This window comes from Spinacia oleracea, chromosome 2 (genome assembly GCF_020520425.1).
Source record: "Spinacia oleracea cultivar Varoflay chromosome 2, BTI_SOV_V1, whole genome shotgun sequence".
In the NCBI taxonomy this organism is placed as follows: domain Eukaryota; kingdom Viridiplantae; phylum Streptophyta; class Magnoliopsida; order Caryophyllales; family Amaranthaceae; genus Spinacia; species Spinacia oleracea.
In genome coordinates this window covers 109,333,092-109,359,907 of record NC_079488.1, presented here as the reverse complement: position 1 = coordinate 109,359,907, position 26,816 = coordinate 109,333,092, and the positions used below count along the sequence as shown (strand labels likewise).

At 37.2% G+C, this 26,816-nt stretch overlaps 3 protein-coding genes across 4 annotated transcripts; all 3 read right to left on the bottom strand.

Moving 5' to 3' along the window:
* Nucleotides 1–1,770: 1,770 nt before the first annotated feature.
* Nucleotides 1,771–6,437, bottom strand: LOC110782195 (uncharacterized). The gene is made up of 5 exons (XM_056837782.1): nucleotides 5,874–6,437; nucleotides 3,869–3,954; nucleotides 3,478–3,783; nucleotides 2,954–3,037; nucleotides 1,771–2,443 (listed from the first exon to the last, which is right to left on the bottom strand). Exons 1-5 carry the CDS (start codon nucleotides 6,252–6,254, stop codon nucleotides 2,017–2,019), a joined length of 1,284 nt encoding a protein of 427 aa, XP_056693760.1. The 5' UTR covers nucleotides 6,255–6,437; the 3' UTR covers nucleotides 1,771–2,016.
* Nucleotides 6,438–9,914: 3,477 nt separating this feature from the next.
* Nucleotides 9,915–16,797, bottom strand: LOC130468094 (WEB family protein At5g55860). The gene is made up of 3 exons (XM_056837781.1): nucleotides 16,326–16,797; nucleotides 13,820–14,027; nucleotides 9,915–12,036 (listed from the first exon to the last, which is right to left on the bottom strand). The coding sequence occupies exons 2-3, from the start codon at nucleotides 13,991–13,993 to the stop codon at nucleotides 10,204–10,206; spliced, it is 2,007 nt and encodes a 668-aa protein (XP_056693759.1). The 5' UTR covers nucleotides 13,994–14,027; nucleotides 16,326–16,797; the 3' UTR covers nucleotides 9,915–10,203.
* Nucleotides 16,798–18,125: 1,328 nt separating this feature from the next.
* LOC110782076 (uncharacterized) lies at nucleotides 18,126–26,030 on the bottom strand. Of its 2 annotated transcripts, none has more exons than XM_021986149.2 (4): nucleotides 25,555–26,030; nucleotides 23,118–24,349; nucleotides 21,312–22,455; nucleotides 18,126–20,824 (listed from the first exon to the last, which is right to left on the bottom strand). In XM_021986149.2, the coding sequence occupies exons 2-4, from the start codon at nucleotides 24,185–24,187 to the stop codon at nucleotides 18,635–18,637; spliced, it is 4,404 nt and encodes a 1,467-aa protein (XP_021841841.1). In that variant the 5' UTR covers nucleotides 24,188–24,349; nucleotides 25,555–26,030; the 3' UTR covers nucleotides 18,126–18,634. The 2 variants fall into 2 exon arrangements, with proteins under 2 accessions (XP_021841841.1, XP_021841842.1); XM_021986150.2 differs by having other exon boundaries at nucleotides 25,570–26,030.
* Nucleotides 26,031–26,816: the final 786 nt, after the last annotated feature.

The window sequence follows — 26,816 nt, the reverse complement described above, 5'->3', positions numbered from 1 at the left end:
GAGTTTTATTTTAACTTAACAATTTAATAGAATCCGTGCATCGCACGGGCTAAAATCTAGTTTTATTATTGGGTGAAGAAGCACTTGTCAAGTTTGTAAGAAATATATTTTAAACTTGGGCTATTATCACTTATTTTTAGTTGCATATCTTACCTCGTTACAACTTAACTTATCATATACTTTCTAGATTATCATATTATTTTGTTAAATAATATTTTCTAGATTTGAATGTATGTTAATTTAATATTTTTTTCATATTTCTCCTTGTTTTTCCCGAAAAACCTAGCTATGCATCAAAAATCAATCGTAGCAATGTAGCATGGTATTTCCAAAAATAAATCAGTTACTGATAGTAAAAAAAAGAAAATTCAACGTTTTATATTTAGCATATCAGCTTCTATTGCATCGTAGTAGTCGGTTTGTTCATACTGAAATACATGCTTGCTGAAACATGATCCTATCTCATCGATATCTTGATACCTCGTAATATATATGGCATAGAAAATCAGGATTTCGATAGCCTTTTCTACTTCGAAGATCTTTGTTAATGTTTTTTCCCTGCCTTTTCAATGCAAGAAACTTATTTATTTTCTCCTGTAGCTTATCTGAACACTTCTCTTTTGGCGGAGGTCGATGAAATTTTTGTAATAGTGAGTCTTGGGAAGAGTCAGCCTGATGGTTCAACGGGCCGGGTCGGGCCGAAATTAAACGGGCTGGGCCTCTGTGGAATATTGTCTTCCATGTCTTTGTCGTCGTTCAATGTTCATTTTAAACAAGACAAAACAACATCGTTTTGGATGAGGGTACAGCCAGCTTTGGCTGTACCCGGGTATAGCCAAAAATTTGCGATCGTCGTTTTCATCGTGGTACAAGTTCAGCAATTTTAGAACCTCTGAATCTTTCTTCGTCAACGCCATTGGGGGAAAGGAAATTGAAATAAACGACAATTAAAAGAGCTTAACCAATATTATTGATAATTAGAAAGTATTTATTCATACAATGAGAGACCTTGCAGTACTATGATTCTAATTCTCGTATCAACCTAGAATTAGGAAACTAAGGCTACTTTCCTAAATACACCTGTAAATCTAGGTAAATACTAACTAAGGCTACTTTCCTAAAAACACCTGTACGGCTGTACTGCTATACGCACCAGATGATAGCTAATATTGAAGCCCGTGCGATGCACGAATTTGTCAGTTTTCGTACATATTTTTCTTATTACATCATCGTAAACAAATAGTTGTTTTATAAATTATACGTATAATAGAAAGTTAAAATAAGTCTCATTTCAAGTTGGAGCATAAATGTGTTCATAATACTTAAAATGTTTATGTATAAGGTATTTATAAAATAATCGAGTTACTCCCTCCGTCCCGGAATACTCGACCCGGTTTGACCGGCACAGAGTTTAAGGGACTTGAATTGACTTATTTAATTTAATAGGTAGTAGTTGATAGTGGGGTATTATTTTAATGTAGTTAGTGGGAAATGTGTAAAGGGGTGGGGTTGGGGGAGAGTAGGAGTTGAATTTTTAATTATTTTTTGTATGGAGTAGGGGGTAGGTGGGTTAATAGGGGTGGAGTGAGAAATAATATAATATTGTTAGAATATTTCCATTTTTAGAAACAGGTCAAGTATTAAGGGACGATCCGATAAGGAAAACAGGTCAAGTATTCCGGGACGGAGGGAGTATGAAATAGTTAGTTCATCGTATATCATCGTTTTTTTTTTGGGTACGGGTACAGCAGTTAGGGGTTAAAAACCATATTCCATTAATTAATAATAATACATAAATAAGAAACACATATTTACAAGATTATTGTCCATTTACATTACAAACCTTTCACATCTGATGCCAAACAGAGAAAAACGCCACTGCCCATTTCACATTGCATTCTTCTCCTTATGATGTCTATGCACAATGCAATTCAACTGTTAAAGCCCAATCGGGCCCACTACTAACATTACAACATTGCACCAATTGAGGAGGGGCGGGTCGGGGCCCGCATGGGTTTACAGTTGCTTGTAGCAGCTATACGCGACTCCCACTGAAACAGCAGCACAAGCAACTGCAAGGGCTGCGTATGTATCTTCACGTTCCCAGCTCTCGAACCATGAAGGCATAGCACATACTTTCCTCTTTCCAAGCCTATTATTATTGTAGCTGTTCTTCCCATTGGCTATTTTTACTTGTCCTTCATGAATAACAAAATCATCATCTTCCTCCTTACCCACTGAAACGGGGTTTTGACAGCACGCAGCATTTCCGTTTGTCTGGCAACAGCCGTTGGACCCAAAACGAGATCCACATGTCGGAGAGTTAATCTCCGGCAACTCGGAATAGAACTGTCTACTGTTTCCTGTGTGGTTTCCTTCTTTGTTGTGGAGCCTCAGTTCTTGGGCTTTTTGTTGTTCATCCTCAGATAAACCCATTTGACCCCTGAAATTTGTAACAAAGTGATAAGAGAAAGTAAGACAACATCAACACACTTAGGCTTCGTTTGGTTTGGTGTAAAACGTTTTCATGGAAAACATTTTCCAAGGAAAACGCAATTCCAAACTAGTTTTCCTTTGTTTGGTTCCTTAAAAGAAAATGGGAGAAGATGGTGAAGATTGAGGGGAAGAAAGGAGAGGGGGGTAAGGAGGAAAAGAAGGAAAAGTGGCTTCCCTCCCTTTCAAATTGAAAAAGGTTTTTTCACAATTGAGGAAGTTATGGAAAATTGTTTTTCATCCCTTGCAAAACCAAACAACGTAAAATGATTGAAAATAGGAAAATCGTTTTCCATGAAATGAAAATGTTTTACACCCTACCAAACGGAGCCTAAGTCAAGATTCCCGATTCAAATCGCCTCAGCCTATGTCCATAACGGAGTTCATTTCATTAAACTGAGAAGAAAATCAATCACATTTACTGAGTGTTGGGAAGGGGGTAAAGAAAAGGGAAACTCACCTCCACAGCCATTCTACAATTTCTCCCTTCAATACATGTTGTTCAAGCAAATTAGGCACATCGTCTGGTGTAACATATCCATACCTGCAGAAAGTAACTACCATTGCTCAGCAACTTAAAGATATTCTAATCAAACAGCATATTTAATACAAGTATGCTGTTTGATTAGAATATCTTTAAGTTGCTGAGCATATTTAATAGACGTATGCTGTTTGATTAGAATATCTTTTAAGTTGATTAGCATATTTAATAGAAGTATGTTGTTTGATTAGAATATCCTCTGTTTCCCTAAAATTGCAACAGTTTGACTTTTACACTATTCGCATGATAACTTGACCATGCGTTTTTATTTGTATGATCATAAAAGTAGATGATGTAATATTCTCAATTATCAACTTTAGTTTTTAGTTTTTTACTAATACAAAATTTAAAATGTTAAAGGTCAAAGTTATGCATTAACAAACATGATAGTAAAATTGTTGCAATTTTAAGGAAACGGAAGAAGTACGTACTCAACTACTTACCAGTGCCCAGTGACTTGCCCGTCAACCCTAGATCCAAAGATGATTACATTTCCAGCATATTTGTGACCACCAACATGAGAGCAAGGGCTAATTGAGACTTTTCCTTGAAGACCGTGTAAATCTACCTCTTCTTTGAATCTAGCAACCAATGGAGGTCCACACACACCACAACGGCGATCTCGGCTCCCATGACAACATACAAAAATGTAATAGCCTTTAAGCTTTTCTGGGTTTCCAGGAAGCCATTCACCATCTGTAATAAGAACTTCTTCAACAAAGGTATCAACATCAAAATGTGTCAATCTCCTGCATTTGTGCCAAACGGTTATGAGTACCACAAAAAACACGCTACCACACAAGCAATATCAATGATGCAAAAGGTTTTGGGAACCTGTATCTGATCATGTCTGGGAAAATTAATACGTCTCCGTTTGATGTTTCGGTTCCATCACGTCCCTCGCAGATTGTTAGCCGGGTCTATGCAAGAAAATAAAAAAAGGATGAGAAAACAGGCTTGTTTAGCTAAACTCAGCTGTCAGCAATTCAACTTGACAAAGGGGCTATTTCCAATTAACACTTCCACTAACATACAAAGAGAATAATCATCAATGTCTAGTCAAAATATACCAACAGGTAGACCAAACATCATAACTAGGGTTCAGAATTGTGGGATTCTGGGGGACAATTAGTTGACAGGTTTTATGCATATTTCCGATCTTTACCAGGGAAACAACCACCTGCCATAACATTCCCATATAATCCCTTCTTTACTAGCATATCAAATGCACATAGAGATAGTGGTTGTGTGGTATTATTCCAAAAAGGTGGTTCTAAAATCATTATCCTCCAATATATAGATGTTAAGATATACTGTTATTGACTGTGGTGCCACTTGATGCCGTGTTTGACTTACAAAGGCACTGGATTTCATTAATTGAACACATCACAAACAGCATCCTTTTTACGCTGAGTAACAGACAATGGCAAAAAGATATCCCACCAAAATGTTCTGTAGTAACTATACTCACTTCAACTATGAATCATGTGATAAGTGTGCTGAACTATGATTCGAATAGTTGATCCGACGAGATTTTCAGTTATCCAAATTGATATTAGATGCATTAACTGTACCTTCCCGTTCAAAGGACATAGGAAGAAGTAAATTTCAGGAAACAGATGCATAAAAGCCAAAATGATTGCAACACCTGAACGGATATGGTTACAACTTACAATGTTTACAAAGCTGCCCATTAAAGTTTACTTCTAAAGTCATTAGTCAGGAGTTGTTGTCAGAAAATATTACTGTTACAAAATCATTCAACCCCCCAACCACAAGACACCATCAACCTACATTTTGCATCAGTCACTCAGAAGTTTGCATTAGTCACTCGGAAGTTTGATAAAGCTTGCATTTTTAGTCCATCCGTTCAACATCAACATAAAAGATATAGCCACTTCAGTCCAAGCAAAGAAGATGTGTATCAATAAAAAAGAGTCAAACAACTACCACAATTAAACGAAAGGTGCCAGTGTGCCACTTGTTTCAGAGCTTAAGGAAAGATCATTACTACTCACCAAATACCTCAAAATAAAAAAGAAGTTTCCCATAATCAACTGTCCTACCAGAATCACAACCAATAAATACAGCAATATCCAATACTTATTTGAACAATCATAATTAATGATATATCCATATCAAAATGAGTTGCAAACAACTAGCCTAAATGCAATTACCAAGAACTTAACTTTCATCAAAGATTTCTAAAACCCACATCAACTGTCTTTGCTAAACAATGATCAAATCAATACATGAATTGAGTCCGAAACAGGAAACTAAAACCCTGATCAACGATTCATCAGAAGTTTCAAAATTCCCCACATTATCTCTATCTTTGCAGAATAAAGAACAAATCAATAAAACAACACAAACCCAATTCCATACTAGTGCAGAAATCTAAAACATACTCAAAGCAAAATGAGCTCCACACAACCAGCCAAAGCAGACCATTGCAGTTACTAAATCAGGACCTGATCAAGAATTCATCAAAAGTTTCAAAATTCCCCACAGAATAATGAACAAATCAATGAAAACAACACAAACCCAGTTCCATATTAATGCCGAAATTTAAACAAACAAACGTGAATCGCGTTTGAAACATGAAATCAAAGCATACCCAAATCAAAACAAGTTCCAAATTAACCAGCCAAACCAAACCAAACCATTACAGTTTCTAAATCAGGAACTGAACATCTATTCAATCAAAAGACTATAAAATCCCCACATTTCTTTATCAATCTTTGCAGAACAATGAACAAATCAATGAAAACAACAAAACCCCAGTTCAATACAAAAAAGAAATACTCAAATAAAAAAAAAGTAACTTTTTTTTACAAACCTCCTTGTTCATATCTGATTTACGAGAAGCCAAAGCAGCAGAAAGAAGCCTAGGCAAGCGATCAAATTCAGCAGCATCAATACGAGGGGGCCAATTTCGAGGGTTTTTATAACACATAAAAACATGGCGATCATAGTATTGAACACTACCCAACAACACATTTTGTCGGAAATCGGGCCTAAAAAACCCAAACTCCGGGTCACCGCTGCTACTTCCGCCGCCATCATATAGAATACTGTCGCTTTGGAAGCTGTTTGAAGCGCTCCCAATCTGACTGTTGTTGTTGTTGTCCCCACCAATTCCTTCTGAAAGTGTGATTGGAGATGATGCTGATGATGTGTTTGAGAAGCTTATTAATGCTTCTTCTTTGTTGCTTGACATGGTAAGATTTGCAGAAAGACAAAAATGGAGGAGAGTTGTGATTTTTGGGAGGGTTTTTGCAGTGTTTTGAGGAGAGAGAAAGTGACAAAGAAAGGGTGAATGTCGTTGTTGTTCTTGTGTTAATATGTGATGAATGGTTTAAAAAAAGGTTTAATTAATGGTCCAAAGGTTAAAAATCTGTGATGATTTGGAGGAGATAATCTAGATACAGTATCATACATGATTTTTATATCAGTTTTTCATATTTTATTGAAGATTGGTTTGTTGCGGAGCAAAATGAGCATTGTGCATTCTTTCTTACCGTACACATACTACACGCATTGTATTAACTGAGTATTGTGTATTCATTTATGACGTTAATGAGCATTGTGCATTCTTTTTTACAGTACACATACTACACGCATTGTGTTAACGAAGTATCCATTTATGACGTTAATGAGCATTGTGCATTCTTTTTTACACTACACATAGACCTGGTTATTGGACAGGGTAGTCCAATGGATATAGAGTTAGGGTCAAGTTAATAGGGCTTTTATTGGGCAGGGCTCTTATTGGACATGGCCTTTATTGGACAGGGTCATTATAGGGTCAAACTTATACTACAATTAGTTTGAAAATAAAAATAGTAATGATACAAAAAATTACATGCATAGCTTCGTATTTACTTGTACTTGCACATGGCTCTTTTGTTTTTCATTTTTCATTGCTCGTTTATTGACCCGCCCAATAATGACCCGCTATTGACCCGCGACCTGCTTTTGACCCGCCCATTATCAACCCTCTAAAAATGACCCTTTCAATACCCGACCCTCTTTTGACCCGCACCGACCCTGACCCGCCCCGCCCGATAACCAGGCCTAACTACACATACTACCCGCATTGTTTTAACGGAGTATCCATTTATGACGTTGATTAGAGAGATAGATTAAGTTTACAATAAAGGTATTAAAACATGTGATCCGTAAAATAGTTTTATAATGTCAAATTAACTTAGAATCGGAGTTTTAGAGACAATGTGATTAACTAAGACGACCTTAATAGTGGGAACGAGGAAGGTCGGGGCTAGTGAAGGATTCCACATAAGAAATGGTGAACTTAAGTAAAATAAAGGAGATGCATAATTGTTCAAGGTGCTAATCACTTGATCAACTATATTGTCTACTAAGTTGAATACAAAATATATCTAACGATTGACCTTTACTTGATATGACTAATTAAATGAACGACTTTATTTAGCATTTCATATAATTGGGAGTTTCTTAATTTGAAATTTGACTTCATCTTGTCAAAATTATGTTTGTTATGTCCTTAAGGCCCTGTTATTTTTGGCTTAATTTCAGTTTCAAGACTTATTTGGCAGTTCAGTTCAGTTCAGCTCTAAAAAACAGGGCCTAAGTTGATTTATGAGTTAGTTTTTTAACCAAAATGATGAGGACAATACATTAGGAATCCTCCTTTAGACTAAATGTCCTACTTTGCTATATGTTTATTGCTTTATTCTCTAAAATTAAGATGATGTTTTGTAGCTTCTACGGTATATTTCAGATGCCTAATAGCTATGGAGTAAACAAATTATAGCCTACCATGCTAATTTTGAAGTTGGCTTCAAATCTAATGTTTTGTACTTGGTATATATAAATAATCAACAACCTACAGCTAATGTTGCAAAGTATATTTGTAAATAGGATAACACCGGCTAATTAACTAAAATAATCAATATAAACAACTAATAATACTAATTAATGGAGTAGTTTAAGTGTTTAACCAAACCAGACAAATAATAAACTAGGAAAAATTACAACTGTCCCAACTCTAGTGGCTAAACCGCTGAAGGGAACTGATGAAACTTTTTTAATTGTCATTGTGTCAGAGTACCATTTGACTTACAAATCAACTTGAATACCTAACTCTCTGTTTCTATAAGATTGTCCCGTAATCAAAATTCATTTTATAAAAAATTATGTGTAAAATTCATACATAAATTAGTAAAATGGGAGAGGAGAAAGATAGACAGAAAACAAGTTGAAAAATTTACCATTCCGAAAAAAATACGGGATAATTTTTGAGGGACGGAGAGAGTATTAAGCCTTTTACTAAACAAAAGAATACCAAATAGGATAAATAAAATGAGATGGGATGTCTGTTTAACTAATCTTTCTAGTTCTACAACGTTACTCACTCCATAGCACTTTGTCTTTGGACAAAATTTGAATATCATGTTAGATAGCCGTTGAGTTCTTCTACGTTGACTATAAGAGCTATTACAAATTCAAACAACTTTTGGGTTGCCTTCCTTTAGCAGGATGAGGAAGTCTTAATTTATACTGGGTATACTATTTTTATTTTGTACAAAATTACATACTCCGTAGTTTAGTATTAAAAAGTAGTTGTATTTTCTCATGTAATACAAAACAACATAGTTTGGTAACATGGTTTTATTTTTATTTGGTTCCAAACAACATAGTTTGGTACTTACAAGTCAAATATAAATGTTATTTATCGTGGGCCTGATTCAATTACATGAACTTACCATTTAGCCCTTAATATACCAACTGAAGTTACTATTTTGCCCTTAGTATACCATTAAAATGGTATACCCAGTATAGATTCAAAAAACCTCTTAGCAAATACCGCAAAACCATTTCTAAATACTCCCACCGTGTCATATCTAGAGGAGGAAGTCTTAATCTATACTAGGTATACCATTGAAATGGTATACTAATATTCTGCATTTTTATTTACTACCAAACCACATAGTTTGGTACAAGAAAAATAGTTGTATTTTCTCATATGATACCAAATAACATAGTTTGGTAACGTGGTTTCATTTTTTTTGGTTCTAAACAACATAGTTTGGTACTAACAAGTCAAAGATAAATGTTATTTTTCGTGGGTCAGACTCAATTTATTACATGAACTTACCATTTAGCCCTTAATATACCAAATAAAGTTACTATTTTACCCTTAGTATACCATTTTAATGTTATACCCAGTATAGATTCAGAAAACCTCTATCTAGAGTCTCGTTTGACTAAAACACAAATTTTAAGAAAAAATGAAATATACTTCATCTGTTTATAAATACTCGCAACGTTTGTTTTTTGACACTATTCACATATTCCACTTTGACTATTGTTGGTGATTATATGTCAAATAAAACGTAGTCACGTGGGATCTTGTTAGATTCGTCTCAATTCGTATTTTCATATCAACTTTTTATAATTTTTGCTAGAAGGGAATTTAAGATATTGATGATCTAAATTGTGCATTGGCATGCGTAAAAGTGACAAACGTTGCGAGTATTTATGAACAGAGGAAGTAACACATTGGTAATTGAAATTTAGTAATTAATTTGCATTGAAATGTGAAATAGAGTACGTGAGAAGGGAAAATAGTTCATTTTTTTTTGTTGGATTTTCAATGCATTTTTATTTACCATAGTACATGAAAAAATAGAAAATTGACTAAAAAGTAAAAATAGAACTACTATAATTTTGAGACGCCCGATTAAGAAAACATGACTATAATTTTGGGACAAAAGGAGTACGAACTATAAGTAAAAGAGAAGGGGAGGGTGGTGAACGAGAGGCCCCCTTTTCGAGAGACACAAATGGAGTCAAGCCACAAGCCATACCAACAATTGAAAGAGAGCAACACAAATGAAGAGAAGGGATCTGGCATTTCATGCCCCATATTCCATGCACTCAATAATAGCATAGATTTAAACAACATACAATGACCTACACTAATTCAAGCAGATTATTAAGTACCTTGTGTTCTATACAGAAATGACTCTTTGGATGTCTAACTGTTACTTGCACATCCATACCCATGTCCTTACCACATATCACATACTATAACACACGGATTCCACCTTCCTACCAAAATGTACACGTCTCCAAAATGCAGCACAAGTTACCTTCACCATTATCACAAAACATCAAATACCTCAATTCTCACCCGGAAGATAAGATGGCGATCCGCCTTCCACCTGACTTTTCTTCTTATGAAATATACCACTAAGATTAGGCAATAGCACTTTCTTCGACACTGAAGTTTTCGGTTTCTCCAAACTATTCTTCCCCCCATTAGCCATTTCTGATGCATACTGTACTTGAAACTTGTAATCAACAGGCCCCGACTTTGTCGACATCAGTTGTGCGCGTGTCTTTGTAACCGGTGACTGAACCTGAGCTTGGACAACCCGTGTCTCTGCCAAAATACGGGATGCAGCCTCAGTTGCCTTCTTCTGCTCTCTCTCTCTCCATCTCCGAAGCTCACTCTCCACGGCTTTTTTCGCTGCCTCGGACATCTCAGCCTTCTTCAACGCCTCCTGTGTTGCAGCTTTCATATCATCTATTTCCTTCCGAACAGCCTCCAATCTCTTGATTGCTTCATCCTCACTCGCCTTCACCGCCTCCACTTGTGCCATTGCAGCTTCTATCTTCATCTCCGCAAGCTTATCGGACCCCTCTGCTTTCCTGCTCAAAGCCTTAAACTCATCCCGTGAGATGGTGATTTTGGACCCTGATTCCGAGGTGGAGGAACGAGCTGCATCTGTTCTTTCAGACAAAGCCTGAATCTGATCAATGGCGTTCGCCTCAGCTGCTTTCGCTTCCTCGGCTTCTTCAAGTGCAAGTTTCAGCTTTTTCTCAGCTTCATCTAGAGAAACCCGGGTAGCAGCAGCTTCCTTTTTGAGCTCTTGAGCCTTGGACCTCATCCCTTCTGCTTGAAGTCTAGCACTTTCTGCCTCTTCTGTTAAGTGACTCAACGTTGCAACCATTTCATCTGTGGCCCCACTAGCTTTAGCTTCTTCTTCAATGGAAGCTTCGAGCTCAGACTTACATTTACGGAGCTTAACATGCAGATTCCCAGCAACGGATTCTGTCTCTGTTTCTTTCTCTTTCAGTTCTGCATGCTCTTTTCTCAAATTCTCTAACTCCTGTTTCAGAGAATTCACCAGATTCTGAAGGGAACTTCCCTCTTCCAACACTTTATGCAGGGATTCCTTTGCCCCGTCTAGCTCTAAAGTAACCGTTTTCACGCAGTCTACGTCGGATGTCTTCGCATTCTCCACTTCCTTCCTTAAAACCTCGATTTCACCCATTGCTTCTGCCAGTTTAGCCTCTAGTTCTCTGGAAATTTCAGGATCAAACTCTTTCTTCATTTCCTGCAACTTCATCACAGACTCCTCCAATCTGGCTTTGTAAAATTGTCTCTCAATGTCTTTCTCAGAGAAGATAGTCGCTTGCTCCTGTTGGGTTGAAACTGAAGCTTGCCTCACTTGATCAATCGTTTCCTTGAGAGAAGAAATTTCCTTTGAAAGTTCAGAAGCTCGATCTGTGTTTGCTTTCGCTGCATGCTCGGCTTTTGCAGCTTGTTTGGTGGCAGAAGCTTTTGCTTCCAAAGATGTATCATAATCCTGACGGACTTTCGCCAACTCTTTCTTGGCAGCATTAAGTTCCGAGATTACAGTCGTGTACCGTTCTTTTGCATCTCCGGATTCTTCTTCGTGAGAACCATTGGTCAGAGCATTTTTGCCACTGTTTGCATCTTCAAGCTGCTTTGCAAGTTGTTTTGCAGCTTCTGTTGCTTGAATTGCAGTTTCTTTGGATTCATTTAAGATTTTGAGCTTCTGTTCTAGATTTTCCACAGTCCTGTTAGCTTTCTCAAGTTCTAGAAGTGCTTCTGCTTTGGTATTTTCAGCATTTCTTAGCTGTTCCTTTAACTTGTTCAGCTGCTTTTGAGCCAGGTGAAGTTCCGTCTCCTTAACCAGAGCTCTCTGCAATACAAGACTGACACCTTTAACAACCCAACAATGACGAGCAACAGATTTTCATGGATAAAGTAGATTCAAAGAGAAAAATATTCCCAGAGCTTTTTTAAACATACAATCTCAGTCCAGCACACCTCCAGAAAAAGGGAAAAAAACAGATTTGGCATTTGGGTTAGGGGAGGGCCGAGGGGGGTTGTAACTTGCAAGGCGCGCAAAGTTGATTGAAAAAAAGGATGTCTAGTTTTTGTGATAACTACAGTATGGCGTTATCCAAACAACATACTGTAGAGCATTTAGCACATTTGAGAGCAATAGGCATTTTGACTAAGTCAATATTCTGATTCTAAGTGCTTGGTAAAGAGCATAATGAATCATGTTTGTCCCAATATGGAGTATTAACTTTCAAATTTCATTCAGGATAGCATTTTCAAACAGGATACGTGATACTTATAAATGGTAAAAGATCCCATTATACTAACAATGATCTCCTCCACACCCCCGGTAGCGCAAACCAAAGATACGCGATAAAGCTTCCCAAAAAAAAAAAACCAACACTGACAACTAGAGAAGTCCTTCAACATGGCTGCAAGTTTTTTTTAATACTCCCTCCGTATTTATTTAAGAGATACACTTGGTCGGGCACGGGTATTAAAAAAAAGAATTGAATTAAATAAAGTAATAAAACAAGTGGGGTGGAGTAGATATTTTAATAAGAAAAATAAGTGGGGACCATGTCATTTTAGGGAGTGGGGGGTGGGGGTGGGGGTGGGGGTAGATAGATTACTCCCTCCGTCCCGGAATACTCGACCCGGTTTGACCGGCACAGAGTTTAAGGGACTTGAATTGACTTATTTAATTTAATAGGTAGTAGTTGATAGTGGGGTATTATTTTAATGTAGTTAGTGGGAAATGTGTAAAGGGGTGGGGTTGGGGAGAGTAGGGGTTGAATTTTTAATTATTTTTTGTATGGAGTAGGGGGTAGGTGGGTTAATAGGGGTGGAGTGAAAAATAATATAATATTGTTAGAATATTTCCATTTTTAGAAACAGGTCAAGTATTAAGGGACGGCACGATATGGAAAACAGGTCAAGTATTCCGGGACGGAGGGAGTATTTAATTAGATGGTGGGGTTGATAAGTTACTAAAAATGGCAAGTGTATCTCTTAAATAAATACGGCTGGAAAAGGCAAGTGTATCTCTTAAATAAATACGGCTGGAAAAGGCAAGTGTATCTCTTAAATAAAAACAGAGGGAGTATAACCTACTGGCTACTGTAAACTAAATTTAAAAATAATCATCCTATAAGGAGTGCCATCTAAAATACCTATAAGGTGATTTGGCTATCTATCGTCCATACATTATCAACAAATTGATTACTGAAACAGTTTTGATGGTCAAATTTTAACTTTAGGTAATTAGGTTACAATGGAATACATCATTCTCCATACGTCTCCCTGGGATGTCCTTTACCTAGTATTTCCTTGAGAAGTTGAGATAGTAAGTTGCCTTACGGAATTTGGATCAAGGGTGTAAATGAAACAGCTTTTTTGCACTTCGTAATGGCAGGGGTAAAAATATATGATTGCAATCTCAGGGACAAGGCTAATTGAGGCACTTAGCAACTGTGCCGGTAATTCTATCTACAGGTGTCCTCCTACATGGCACTCGCTTCTCAGCTTTACCCTACTCACTCTTCTAGTTCATAGGCTCGCTGCTCGCTGCTCACTGAAAGAATGCCGTCTTGCACAATTAAGATTATTTACGTAGGTTGTAAGTAAGGAAAACAAACCTCTGCCGACTGTGGTTTTGCCTTCCTAATTGCAGGTCTTTCTCCAGAAAATGCAACCTCGCCAAATAAGTTGACAGCATCTTTCACAGACTGAAATGGAGCCCTGGTATCTATCTCTCCTACTTCAACTTTAGGAGAGCCTGTATTTTTTGGTCGTTCAGCTGAGTGCACCATATTCCTGACTTGGTCTTTGAAAATCTAAAGCCTTCTGCAAAAAAAAAAAACAACAAACTCATAAGCAAATATTGAGAAGCTACTAAAAGACAGTCCAAGGTCTACACTAACAGAACCACAAAGTAAAAAATCAAGACAAGAGAAGAGTAGAATTTAGAAGGCGCATAATACCCCCACACACCAAAGTACCAAACAAAAGAAAAGACAAAAAACAGGGAAAAACACTACTTAAGTATGAACTCCAGAGTGTAAGTAACATTGCAAAAACAATCTTCTATGCAGACCAAGACGGTCCATTTCAGATCAATAATCACAGTGTCATGGTTCCTTAAATTTTAATTCCTTAGGTATGATAATGACTAACTATGCCCTACGGGTTGATTGCGACATGCTCACGCTAAAGCTGAGAACGTTTTGGACCATTAAGTTTCTGCATGTAACTTGTCAAATTTGTTCTTGACAGAGGAGTTTGCTTTTCACCAGCTCAGGAGTCCATCTTCATCATACTTCTCTCTCTTTCATCAATTAATTTCAAATTATTCAATCTCAAGAAATTAATCAACCTATTGGTCATAAGACACCGAGAAACAGAAACACTTCATTGACTGGACCAAGCAACACAATCATGTTGAATGCAAATATTAAAACAGAAAATCATACCCCAAAAAGGATGCAAAGTTGAACAGGCTTACCAATTCCAAACAGCTAATATAATAGGCTGGCAGACAGACACAAAGTATGAGTGCCTCCCACATAAATGAGGAGAATATATAGCAACTACACATTGTAAGTTTGTAAACCCCACACCCTATCTCCTTTCCAAACTACTCACTTTTGTATGTAAGAGACACTCTTCCGGTCACTAAACTCGAATGCTAAGATGGAAAAAGATTAAAACACTTCCAACCTCTACACTGTTTTGAGCTTCCTTCTTTCTTCGTATGGAAATTGTTTATTTTTGCATATATGATTTTTTTGTAATTACAAAAGATACATGACTTCTACGTTTAATATTCATGCCAGAAGAAACAAAAGAAATCTCAAAACAGTCTCTCTTTCTCCCATGACAAAGAGGGGCACAATTAATTTGAAGATCAAGGGGTCAATGTAACGAAAAGCCATCTACCCTTGAAATCATTTATCAGACACTCAAACTGTTGTTAACTAGGTGATGATATTTGTGATACGGGGATTTGCATAGTCGTATCATAACAATTTGTCAAACTGAAAACCATAAGATCCCATCAGCCAAAAAACAATAATGCAGGAAAAGCAAATTGAATACTTTCAGCAGTAGTCCAGATATTCCACTCAGAGGGCCCTCCCAAAAAATCCAAGACATATCAGATGTGATAAATCGAAAGACAAGGCAAAAAAACAAACATTTAAACATTCTTCCATCCTCGAGATTCTATTTGAGCACATGGAATGGATTAGGAACTATCAGAAATTGACAAATAACCAGGTTTTCGTTATAGGGCCAATTGCTTATCCCCATCACATGCTAATGGAAAATTATTGGGAACAAAAACCATATAATGTTAACAAAAACTCAAAAGGCCAACATCACATTTCAGCATAATACCACACAAGTTAACCATAATATTTTTTTGGTGTATCCTGTATAGAAGCCACGAATACCAGTGATGTGGACGGCATTCAATCCCTAGTCGTGGGTACCACCTCGACAACCCCCCATCCCCAAAGACTTTAACGAACAAATAAGCTAATTCGCATCCTCTTTACAACCATCATAGACGTACATATAACCACAGGGAGACACAAACAAGATTGATGTAGATGGGAATTCGATCCTTAACTTGGGTACCACCTCGCCAACCCCCGGTCCCAAAACTTTAAAGAACAAATAAGCTATTCGGCATCCACTTTACAGCCATCATACACATACATACAAGTAATACAACCATCGTTGAATACATTTCATAAACCTTCAAAAGTCTAAATCATCACATATCAATCATTATTACATACCAAACAAAAAAAAAGAGGAAACTTTATGATTATGCAACAACATAATTACTATTTCCAATCATGATATAACTTTCACGAAACCAATATCATAAATGACATGAATTACTATAATATGAGCCAAAAATAGAAGGGAAATAGCAAATTAATTAAAAATTGATCCAATTCCATAAATAAGCAACTAATTAAATTCAATCTAATAATAAAAAGTAGTACTAGTACAGCTCCTCTCCACCTACCAGATAAGTAACAGAGAATTCTTACACACAACAGATAATTTAGAGAAAAAAATCAACATCAATCAATCAATTAATCAATTAGTTTAGAGAGAGAAAACCCAAACCTGAAATGATGATGTAAAACCCTAAAATGAAAGGGCAAAAACCCTAGAAAAGTTTCAAATTGATCAGACGGCTAAGATATTTGCGCTTCGATCAAAGTCTCTGATCATCATCTTCTTCAAACCCCAAAAAGAACACGAAAATTGGACCGAGTAAAAACAATTAAAAATATTAAATCCCAGAAAAGCCCCAGAAAAAAGGGAAATCGATGAACGAATGAGTGTAATAGTAGTAAGAAAATCGAAAAAGGGTCGGAAATAATTGCAGAAGAGAAGAAGACGAAGTATGGAAATTACTACTATTTCATCAAAAGAAAAATTAAAAGGGGGAAATTATAACAAAAAAAGGGGGATGATTTTGGAATGATTTTGTAAAAAAAAAGAAAAGAAATTGAATTGGAGATTTGAGAGTGATGAGAGAGAAAAGGGGGAGGTTTGAATATGAAAAAAGTTGTTTTGAAAAGGAGACAAATTTGTATACAGAGGAGAGAGAAAGAAGGGAGAGAGTGGGGACAAAGGTGGAGCGCCATGTCATCAAAGGGTTGTCTGAAATATTTTCTTTTGGAATTTTGTTTTATGTCATTACACCGTTTACTTAACTATGCCCTTCTTCTTTCTATATATACATCTGATGAAATTGGAACGATACAGAAGGATGACATACAGTTAACTAGTTACTCGGTATGTCTTAATTTTATAAAATTACCAAGGTCCATTTATGTAATTGCTTATGTGGTATTTTATGCACAAATAGAATAAATATAATTCTCGTAAATAAGTTGTGATACTCTTAACTACCTTTTGAAAGAGATGTTTTATAAGGAACACCTTTTTTTACAAAATCTTGTAAGAAAAAACCGATTTATAAAATGTTTGTGTGAGACCATAGTTAACCAGATTTCGATAATTAACTCGATTTTTCGACATTGATCATCCAATGTTATTACATAGATAACATAATCAAAGTTTTATCTTTTCAAATGAGACTATCTATCTCTCTATGTGCAAAAACAACATACAAAATGGATTTTACTAAAATCCCATATGAAAGTGGGACAACCTAATATAGGTTTCTATCAAATAAAAGTAAACTAAGAAAAAACATATGTAGAAAATGACGCTTTTAGTACATTAATAATGCATGGCAAGTTGGCAAACATGAACAATGACAAATAGGGATTCACATGAAGTCGCACACTATTTCAATTTCTTCGAAAGTGTACAAAATAAGAGGGTGCACTAAAAGAACCTTAATTAGTGTATTGGTTAGATGATCAAGACCATATAAGAAAATGTGTTCCTTGTTTTTAAGGTAATTAAACGGTTCGTTAATAATTAGAGTACCCTTACATATACACGTAATTTTTAGATTTTAACTGCGTTGTTTTTCTCTGTCATTTTAGAAATATTTTTTCAACAAATACTCCTGAGATTCAACTTAATTTACTATATATCTCTCGTGTTTTTAAAAATTTGTCCTATACCCTTGAGATTTACATTTATCCACAATGTGACCCTGTCGTTAAATCGCTGTTATAATTTAGGGTTTCTCGTCTTCTCCTTATTTCTCTTTCTTCCATGGCAGCTATAGCAAACCCTTCTTGTTGCTCACCACCATGGTAGGGAAAGATGAAAAAGAAGGGAAGGAGAAAGAGAAAACTAATGGCAACTTGACATCGTTAGACATTAAGACAAGTCATGAAAAAAATGTAAACCTCGGACAGTATTTGGTGAAAAAACCGTTTTAGAAACTACTCGTAAAAAGTACTCCATAAAAGACTAAACTCACATGTGACAATACGCTTGATACAACTATACAAGTAATAAGTCGGACTTGTCACATTGATTTTACATTTATACTCACAACAAAACCAGTAGCTCCACTCTCTAGGGTTCAACCTTTAGCTAATCTAGATTAAACCCGTGAGAAGTTCCGGTCCGATAGCATACTTTCTTCCGGTTTAACAACAAAAAAACTGAAGAAACATATGAGTAACTCTTTGTGTAAACTTTTTTATAAATTAGTTTTATGAATGGCTGATAGGCCACACAGTCACAGATGCATAGTTCTGCCTCCAAAATCGATAGACATGCCACTGCGCCCTTGCCTCCGATTGTTCTATTAACATAGGGAAAGCTTTCTATAGATGCCCTGCGTAAACCATGTCGTCTTATGTTGCCCTATTGAAGCTTTTTCCATAACTTCCATCTTCAAACATCGAAACACCCAACTCGTTATAAATCTTTGCCATATTTCTGGATGAAAATTTCTGCAAAAACTGATCTTGAAACATCAAAGTTTGTTTCCAACTTTATCTTCGGAAAGGCCCTGCTCCAAGAACAGAAAAACCAGCATGCATACGCTCATTGAGGTACATGCCCCCTGAGGATTGGTTATGGCTTCCAAAACTATGCATCACATTTGAAGATTCAACATCAAAATGTCGCACAGGTAAAAACTGTGGATGATCCTGAACATGAGGAAGAGGTCTCAAAAAAGTGGGACTCTGAGGTTCCCAACTTCTTTTAACCAATTTATTCATGTCACCATTTATGGCAGCTTGAGACCTTGAAAGATCGGTGTCTATCTGGTTACTAACCTTTAAATCCTTGCCCATTAACCGGAGAGTTAGGGCAGAAGGACTGATAGAATCACAGTCACCAGTTCTTGAAAATGGATCAGCTGAGTTCACTGAGTTTTCCCTGTGATAGTTGCTGGAAGAAAGGACAGCATTTCGGTCATTAACAACAATTGAATTTCCATCCAATGCGGAATATGTATGATTTCCTCCAGAAAAACTCTTGGAAAATGTTGGTCTCCAACCTAGAAGTTGAGATTCCTGGGAAGTCATAGTGCTTTGAGTAATCTCTTCAATTTGTGGACAGCATTGCAGATCAATCACGTCATTTGCCGAACTATTAACACGAGTAACCCTTTCACTCTCAGGAGCAGTAATTCGTGAAGAAACTGTTGAAATCCCCGGAAAAGGTCCACAGCTGGCACCTAACCACACTGGATAAACATTATCGGGGACTGAAAGAGAAACACCAAAAGATTTTTGTTCATTGACAGTAACATCATCTGTTCTATTTCTACCCAAGTTTGAGATGGTGGATGTGGCAGAAAATGGGGATTCTGACAGATCTCCATCAACCTCCTGTCTTCTTCCAAGTTCATAATTATCATCTTCAGAGCCCATATCACTGAAACTGGGCAAATCTGATCCTGGTGGTCCTGGAATAATAAGCATTGGATCAACTTCCGGAGAAAAACCTCCATGACCGAAATTGAGAATGTAATCTCCGGTCTTAAGCTCCAGTCTCTGAGAATCCGCCAAATTTCCACAAAGCATCTCACACTCATCATTTAGACCAGGTTGGCTTAGATTACCACTAGCTTCAGCCCTGAATAAAGGACTCTGAAATTTGTCTGAACATTGGAGTAATTTAGACTGAGATACATCCACAACTTTTTCTAGTTCAGGATTAAACGTTGTCCTCAAACTAGTCTTATTTACCCCAATAGCCAAGCTGGAAGATGAAACTGAAGCAATAAACTCTGTTTCATTATGAAGACCTGTCATGGCAGAACTGACGCAACCACGTGTGTCATCAGCAAGTTCATTATCTCTGTTGGTATCTCCATTCTGACCATATTCCAAGGCTCTTTTTTGTCGCACTTTGACCATGTTACTTCTACCAAGAGAGTCGGAAATTCTGGTACTTTTTGGGTGGTCAATCGTAGCATCAAACTGTTCACTAGTGTCAGTAGACCAAGCTTCAGCCTCTTCATCTTCATGGCAGTCACGAGAGTTTTCAAGGGCTGGACCAATTTTTTCAGAATTAGACTGACACCCACGAGCACAAGAGCGGTTGGGTGAAATCATAGCTTTTGGATTGCGCGGTCTCATTCCTTTCGATGGTCCAGCACGACAACTACGCAACAGTCCCCTGCTAGTAGAAAAGGATATAACGGCATTTGGCAAAACGTTTGGTTGGATGTCAGCTTCTCTTTCAAGGGGAGGAGCTGGAACCACAGCGGAATCTGAAGAATTTGGCGTAGATTCCACGGCGATATTCCTGTTAGACAGAGTAGCTCCTGACTTCAAAGATACCTGCAATGCGTCTCTATTTTCCCGGACTGCGCCTCTCAGTGAACGGCCACCCAACATCTTCTCTCTACAAGAACCGTCACTCCTCCGGTCCACCCAAACAGGGGAAATAGCAGGAGTTGTCAAGTTACTTTGAGTAAAGGAGACGGATATCTTTGGCAAATCAATATGCTTCTTGACAGGTGTCCATCTAGGCCCCACCTCAGCATTCCCAACTTGATCATTCCCAATGAGCGAATCTTTTGTTGCTTGAACCTCACACCTGGAGAGTTTGGTAATGCCTCCAGGATCACCGGGATGGTTCTGTTCTTGAACTTGGACTCTCTTAACAAATGAGGCTGGTTGTTTCTCGCCTCCCACTTCACGCACAGCATCTTGTAGCCCACAAGCCTGCATGAGATGAATAAACATAATTTTATAAAGGAGCACAACCAATCTAAATTTCACTTTGATTTACATATAAAGACAGAATTCATGACAGAGGAACCAAGCTAACAGGAAATAATCAAGCAACCCAATAGCCAGAAACTATCAAAGATGGTAGGGGGTTTTGCATCTTTTGTACCTAGATATTTTTATTCTCCTTTTTTCATTTTCCCTTCCTTATCCAAATCCACCTAGGCATTCATAACAATTTAGGTACTCAACTCTAAAGAAAAGGAACGACGACAATAAACAACAACAACAACAACAAAGCCTTAGTCCCAAAATGATTTGGGGTCGGCTAACATGAATCGTCATAGGAGATCGTCAATGTGACCAGAACAAACCAGAAAGGAGTTGGACGTTAAAAGAAAAAAATATCATAAGTAATGCAATAAGTAACGACGACGATAAGTAATGCAACAAAAAATAAGAGTACAAAACAAAGGCATACTTCAACAGAAGGTCCCTTGGTCTTCGAAGAGAAAGACCGTTTTCTTTGACGGGTGGCTTTAAGATACTTCAAATGTTTAGCAAGACACCTTTTCCTATTAGGTGAAAAGAATTTGCTTCTCTTGGCCTTTCTTGATTGCTTTTTGGGTCTTTGATCCTCTCTAGCCTTTGAAAATGATGGTGACGTACTATTGAACTTCGAAAGAATACGTATTTTTCTTCCACTCGAGTCAATATAAACAGAACCATCATCAGCATTTTGTTTAAGATATCTGGATGATACTCCAGGACATCTCCGTTCAGAAGGTACATCAGCCTCCTCCAAGGGTAAATCTGCATTTGCAGCCCAGTTAGTACCATTTCTCCTATCCAAATCTTCCAATGTGCAGCAAGGGGCTGTGGCACAGATATCAGTCATTAATCTTATCTTTCTTGGCTTTATTCTAGGCTTGATTAGCTTTGAACTCTTCATCCAGATAGGAGGAGATTGTGAAGAGAGACATTGATCAATATGGGCATTCAAAGTAGTATTTGAAGATGATGAGAAAGTTTCACAGACTGGGCAAATCTTCGAAGAAATTGTCTCGGGAGGGCCAGTACAAGGAGAGGTGATATCTTCAGGTGTGTTACGTTTACTGTTAACACGAATCTTCACTGCCACTTTGCACTTCTTACTGGATAGTTGTGAGGCTGAACTGTTTGTCTTGTTATTAGCAGCTGAACCCACAGCTTCTCGTTCATCCGAGACTTCCGACAAAGGAAGGTTGCTAGTGGAAACTGACCCTACTTCTGATTGAGAATTAGCAGTCGCAACAGTCTTGAATACCAAATCTCTTTCCCCTCCAGTACGAAATGAATCTGAATCCCTGTAGCCTTCAGCAAGATCCTGGTTCCATGAATGATCCAGTTGCAGTATAGTGTCAGGTGCAATATGATTATTAAACATTGACAGCCTCACATTACTTTCTTCACTGCGCAATATATTCTCAGCCAAACAATTCATGGAACTATCTCTCGGAGAATCTAGAGGCTGAAAAGAAGGCAATACATTCTTTACACCATGCTTCAGACAAAGTTGCAAATTTTTCTGAGAAAAGGGCCAATTCAGGCTGATATCTCTATTCCGAGCAGCAAAGACAAAGTCTCTGCAGACACAAACCATAATATGGTCCAATTAACCACGACGAGTACAAGAAAAGATTGAATCTCGGAGCTCCAACCGAAATAATGAATAACAAGTCTGAAGGATAAATAGAAAAGACGAGCAAAGTTGAACAGGCAAATGATGTAAATAGAAAAGAAAGGAAAACGATAACCTGAATTATTACGTCTTCTTTTGCTGGTTTTATAGTATGTGTATTATTTGTTATAGTTGTATTCTGCTTACATTTTAAGCGTGTTTACAGGTTAGTATACCTTGGAATAATAGTTTATATGATTAGGCAAACGTGGTGGGCTGTGAATAGTTTAATAGCCCAAAATGCTTGGTATTTTACAGGAATTTGTAATGAATTTCATATAGATTGCTTATTGTAACACATTTTACATTAACATGAATAAAATAGATTGATATAATGACTCTTGGTAGCCTAGCTCTTGAAGGAGGGTGTTGGGATATGGAGGAGCAGGGCAAAGCACACTGATTCTAGGTAGAAATAAGCAAGAAGACTTTTTTTTCACAATAACAGAAGAGTGGAAATTATAATTCAACACCTGCAGGATTATGAGCATGGAGAAAAGTAAATATAATCTTGGTTTTACCCTGCCCTTTAGTGAAATATAATAAAAAGGTGTACAAGATCCTCACCGAATGGAGAATTCAGAAGCATAGTCACATTTTTCCCCCTCAACTCCTTCCTTTGCTGCAACCGAAGTTCCCCTATCCAACTTAGCTGACTTCCCCACTTGCTGGCTTGATGACTCAAGCTCATCTTCAGAAATCATAAATCGGGCACTAGATTCAGACGTTGATACACATGCAGGATGAATTCCCTCAGGAAAGCTCTTAACCAGATCGGCCGAGCTCACTATACGCTCTTTTGCTTCATCAACATCAGGCATGATTTTTGGTCTCTTCTCCACATTTTTAGAAAATTTTGCAGCATCATGTTCCCTTTTCAACCCTCTTGCTTTAATCTTCAGGTCATTAACTTCTTTATCCTGAGTTACTTCTTCAGAAGTTTGACTAGCTTTATCTTTCTTTGCAAAACATCCTTCATTCTCGGGTTTGCTTCTAAAGAACCTGAAATTCAGATTCCTAGCAGCAGATTCTGCTCCTACGTCAACATCACTTAATCCTGCATGTTCTTTCTTCAAATTGTCAAGTTTAGCTTTTAAAGACTCTACCATCCTGTGGATGGAGCTACTTTCTACCACTGTCTTTCGCAGTGACTCCATAGCATTATCAGGATCTATTGAGGCAGTCCTTGTCGTTTTTGAATCTGCAGCATCAATAGTATCTATTTCCTTCCCCAAAATCCCAAGTTTACAAATCATTTCCGTGATTTGGGATTTCGTATTTCTAGCAAGAGATTTATTAAATTGTAACTTCACAGCCTCCAAATCCTTTTCAGATGCTTTGAGAACTCCATTAGGATACAGCATTTGTACATCCATTTCAGAAAATGTCTTTTCTAGCCCATGTCCTGGTGTGGTGGATGCTTGTTCAGCTTCAACTGCTAGATTGCAGACATTGTCTTCCAACAGCAAAGATGAATCACTACAAGGGGATATCTTTGGTTGTTCTTGTTTTCCGCCACTCAGCCCAGCAAGTGCGGTCAAGTAGTGATCCCTAGCAGTATCTAAGTACTGCTTCCTAGACAAAATTGCCTCTTCAAATTGCTTGGCGGGATTATTTGCAGCTTCTGTCGCCTTCATTTCCACTTTAGAATGTCAAGGTCCTGACATAGACCTGATAAACCACTTAATATTTTCAAGTTCTGGCCCAGGTTTATTTCTGTACACTCAGCATCTCTAGAGTTTCTTTTGAGCTCTTCTTGAAGCAAGTTAAGTTCTGTATGTCTCTCCACAGGCAAGCCTCTGCATTGCCACATATAAATCAAAATGGGAAAATAAGAGAATCGACATGCCAGAAAAACCTATCCACCAAGTCAAGTCCAAATCATAAAAGTAACTACAAAATCGTGACCAGCTCAGTTAGATGTTTCTTCCAACCCAGTAGTAATGATACATAAATTGAAAAAAGTTAAATGACAAAAGATGTTTCGTATCTACTCTTCTATGAGTTTATCTATCAAATCTCACCCCAATTCATGAAGATGATACTCCAGTAAAAATAGTAAAGGATTATCTTGGCATTTTCGCTGTAATCATACATCTATCAAAATCCAGCAAACATCTCAGACATCAAAGGATTAAACAGGAAGGATAAAACTAAACCAGTTTATACTATTACTTGTATTAGTCAACATGAACATGCCAGATATGTCAGATTGGTCGAAACTCTAGCACTAATAATTCGGTTTATAATCTGTGACTACTTGTATACTACACTTGTTAGCTTAAAGGATCATAAGCAAGTATAGTCTGAACAACATAGCCGAAGAAGCACTAAATTATCATTACATGGCTTACCGATAAGGAGACACCGTTATAGTACAAAAGTGTAGGAATATCAATGGAACTTGCAATACAAAAGATAAGGACTAAACACTGTCATCAGAAACTGCATGGATACAACTAATACTTCGTACTCCGTAGTTCGTACTAAGCGGACGCTGTTGCTAAATTAAACAAAGGAACTCTTAGAGGTATCAAGCTGCATTTACTTACATGCAATTCTTCGTCATAATTCCCTAAACTATCACACGCTATACCATAAACAGCTAAAAACTTTAAAAACAATCCCTCCAAAAAAAACCTCGAAAGCTCAAACGTACACGCATTTTTTAACCCTTATGTTCGCAAAGAAGAAACTTCAGCAAACCCATGATAAGAATGTCATACACTGGCATACTACATTCAACAATTAAATCCCAAAAGCATAGTTTCGTTATGAATTCGATGTAGTTCATTTTTTTCCGCCATTAGAAGAAATTCAATAACAGAAAATAACTAGTGAAATTAAAAAAGCTATTGCCTTAATCATCAAAACACAAACTAAAATACTAAAATGAACTTCAAAGTAAGGTGAGCAAACTTACATTCCAATGATAATCAAACATCTGATACAAACAAAAATTACTAAAATCGCGAAAATAAAGAAAAATAAACGATTGGCAAACCTGAATGAACAGTACCAAGAAGATCAATCCGAAATAAACCCTAGAATGATCAAAAACCGGGCAATCATTGAAAAAAATCATTAAAGAAGCAGACGATCATGTCGAAATTGATGCTATTTGAGAGAGGAGAAGACGATCAAATCCCTAGATGAAGAAAAGATGGTGATAAACATGAAAATGAGTATAACCCTAAAACTGATTGAAACAGTAGTAATATTGGTAATCATATTGGGGGTGATTGAAATGGATTGAATTTGATGTTGATGATGATGATGGATGAAATTTTGAGGGATTTGAAATTGAAATTGGGGGTATTTGAAAAGAAGCAAGGGAGAAATCGAGGAGGAAGTTGGGGAAAGATTGAGGAGGGAGGAGTGTGTCAGTGAAGTAAAAACGGGGGAAGTTTTTCTGGAGAGAGAAAGACAAAGAGAAAGAGAAAGAGAGAGGGAGAGGACAGGACAGGTCAGATGGAGAGACAAGCAAGCACTCAAAATTGAAAATCAATTGGCAAATTTTTCAACTCAATACAAGCCGTTCAAATTTTCCACCATTTTCCTCACCCCTATTTACCAAGTGGGTCGGGTACCCGTGTTTATATGCGTGATGTGCATGGGTAACAGAGTTAACGAGTCGAGTCGAACTCAGCCGAGTCGAGTCAAGATCGTCAACTCGCCAAGCTTGAAAGTTTGTGAGCTCGGGTTTGGCTCGAGCTTGTCGAGCCTGGGAAATTGAGCTCATGCTCGAGCTCGAAACATTAGAATTGAGTTCGATTCGGATCGAAACTCGATATCCTCGGCTAAGGCTCGAAAATTTGAGGTTTGACCATCAAATGTTTAATTAAGAAACATGTTTATCAAAGTTTTTAGGTATTATATGTAAAATAGAAGGATAAAGTGACTTTACTGTGGAGCTTTGACCGAGCCGAGCATCAAGTAGTGCCACGTGTAGGGGTGTAAGTGGATTGAGAAAAGTCCAAAGTCCAATCCAATCCAGTCCAAACTTGTCGGACTGGATCGGACTTGAAAATTTTTGGATCGGACTCGGACTCAAATTACCAAGTCCAACTATTTTTGGACTGGACTTGGACTCAACCTTTTGGAGTCCAAAAATCCAATCAAGTCCAAAGTTTTATGATTTTATTTATAGAGAAGCATATGTAATTTAAAAACTATTGTGAAATATGTGATATTTGGGCCTTTAATAACTATGTGCAACAAAAAACAACAAAATATCACACTCCATATAAAACCCATATCAACCTC

Excerpts from the sequence above, each read along its gene's own strand:
- LOC110782076 (XM_021986149.2), bottom strand. The coding sequence starts at position 24,187 with ATGAAGGCGACAGAAGCTGCAAATAATCCCGCCAAGCAATTTGAAGAG. Across the intron at positions 22,456-23,117 it reads GCTTCTGAATTCTCCATTCG|AGACTTTGTCTTTGCTGCTC; the intron begins GTGAGGATCTTG and ends TTGTGTCTGCAG. Across the intron at positions 20,825-21,311 it reads CCAAGGGACCTTCTGTTGAA|GCTTGTGGGCTACAAGATGC; the intron begins GTATGCCTTTGT and ends CATCTCATGCAG.
- LOC110782195 (XM_056837782.1), bottom strand. The coding sequence starts at position 6,254 with ATGTCAAGCAACAAAGAAGAAGCATTAATAAGCTTCTCAAACACATCA. Across the intron at positions 3,784-3,868 it reads CCAGACATGATCAGATACAG|GAGATTGACACATTTTGATG; the intron begins GTTCCCAAAACC and ends GCACAAATGCAG. Across the intron at positions 2,444-2,953 it reads ATTGTAGAATGGCTGTGGAG|GGGTCAAATGGGTTTATCTG; the intron begins GTGAGTTTCCCT and ends TACAAATTTCAG.
- LOC130468094 (XM_056837781.1), bottom strand. The coding sequence starts at position 13,993 with ATGGTGCACTCAGCTGAACGACCAAAAAATACAGGCTCTCCTAAAGTT. Across the intron at positions 12,037-13,819 it reads CAAAACCACAGTCGGCAGAG|AGAGCTCTGGTTAAGGAGAC; the intron begins GTTTGTTTTCCT and ends CTTGTATTGCAG.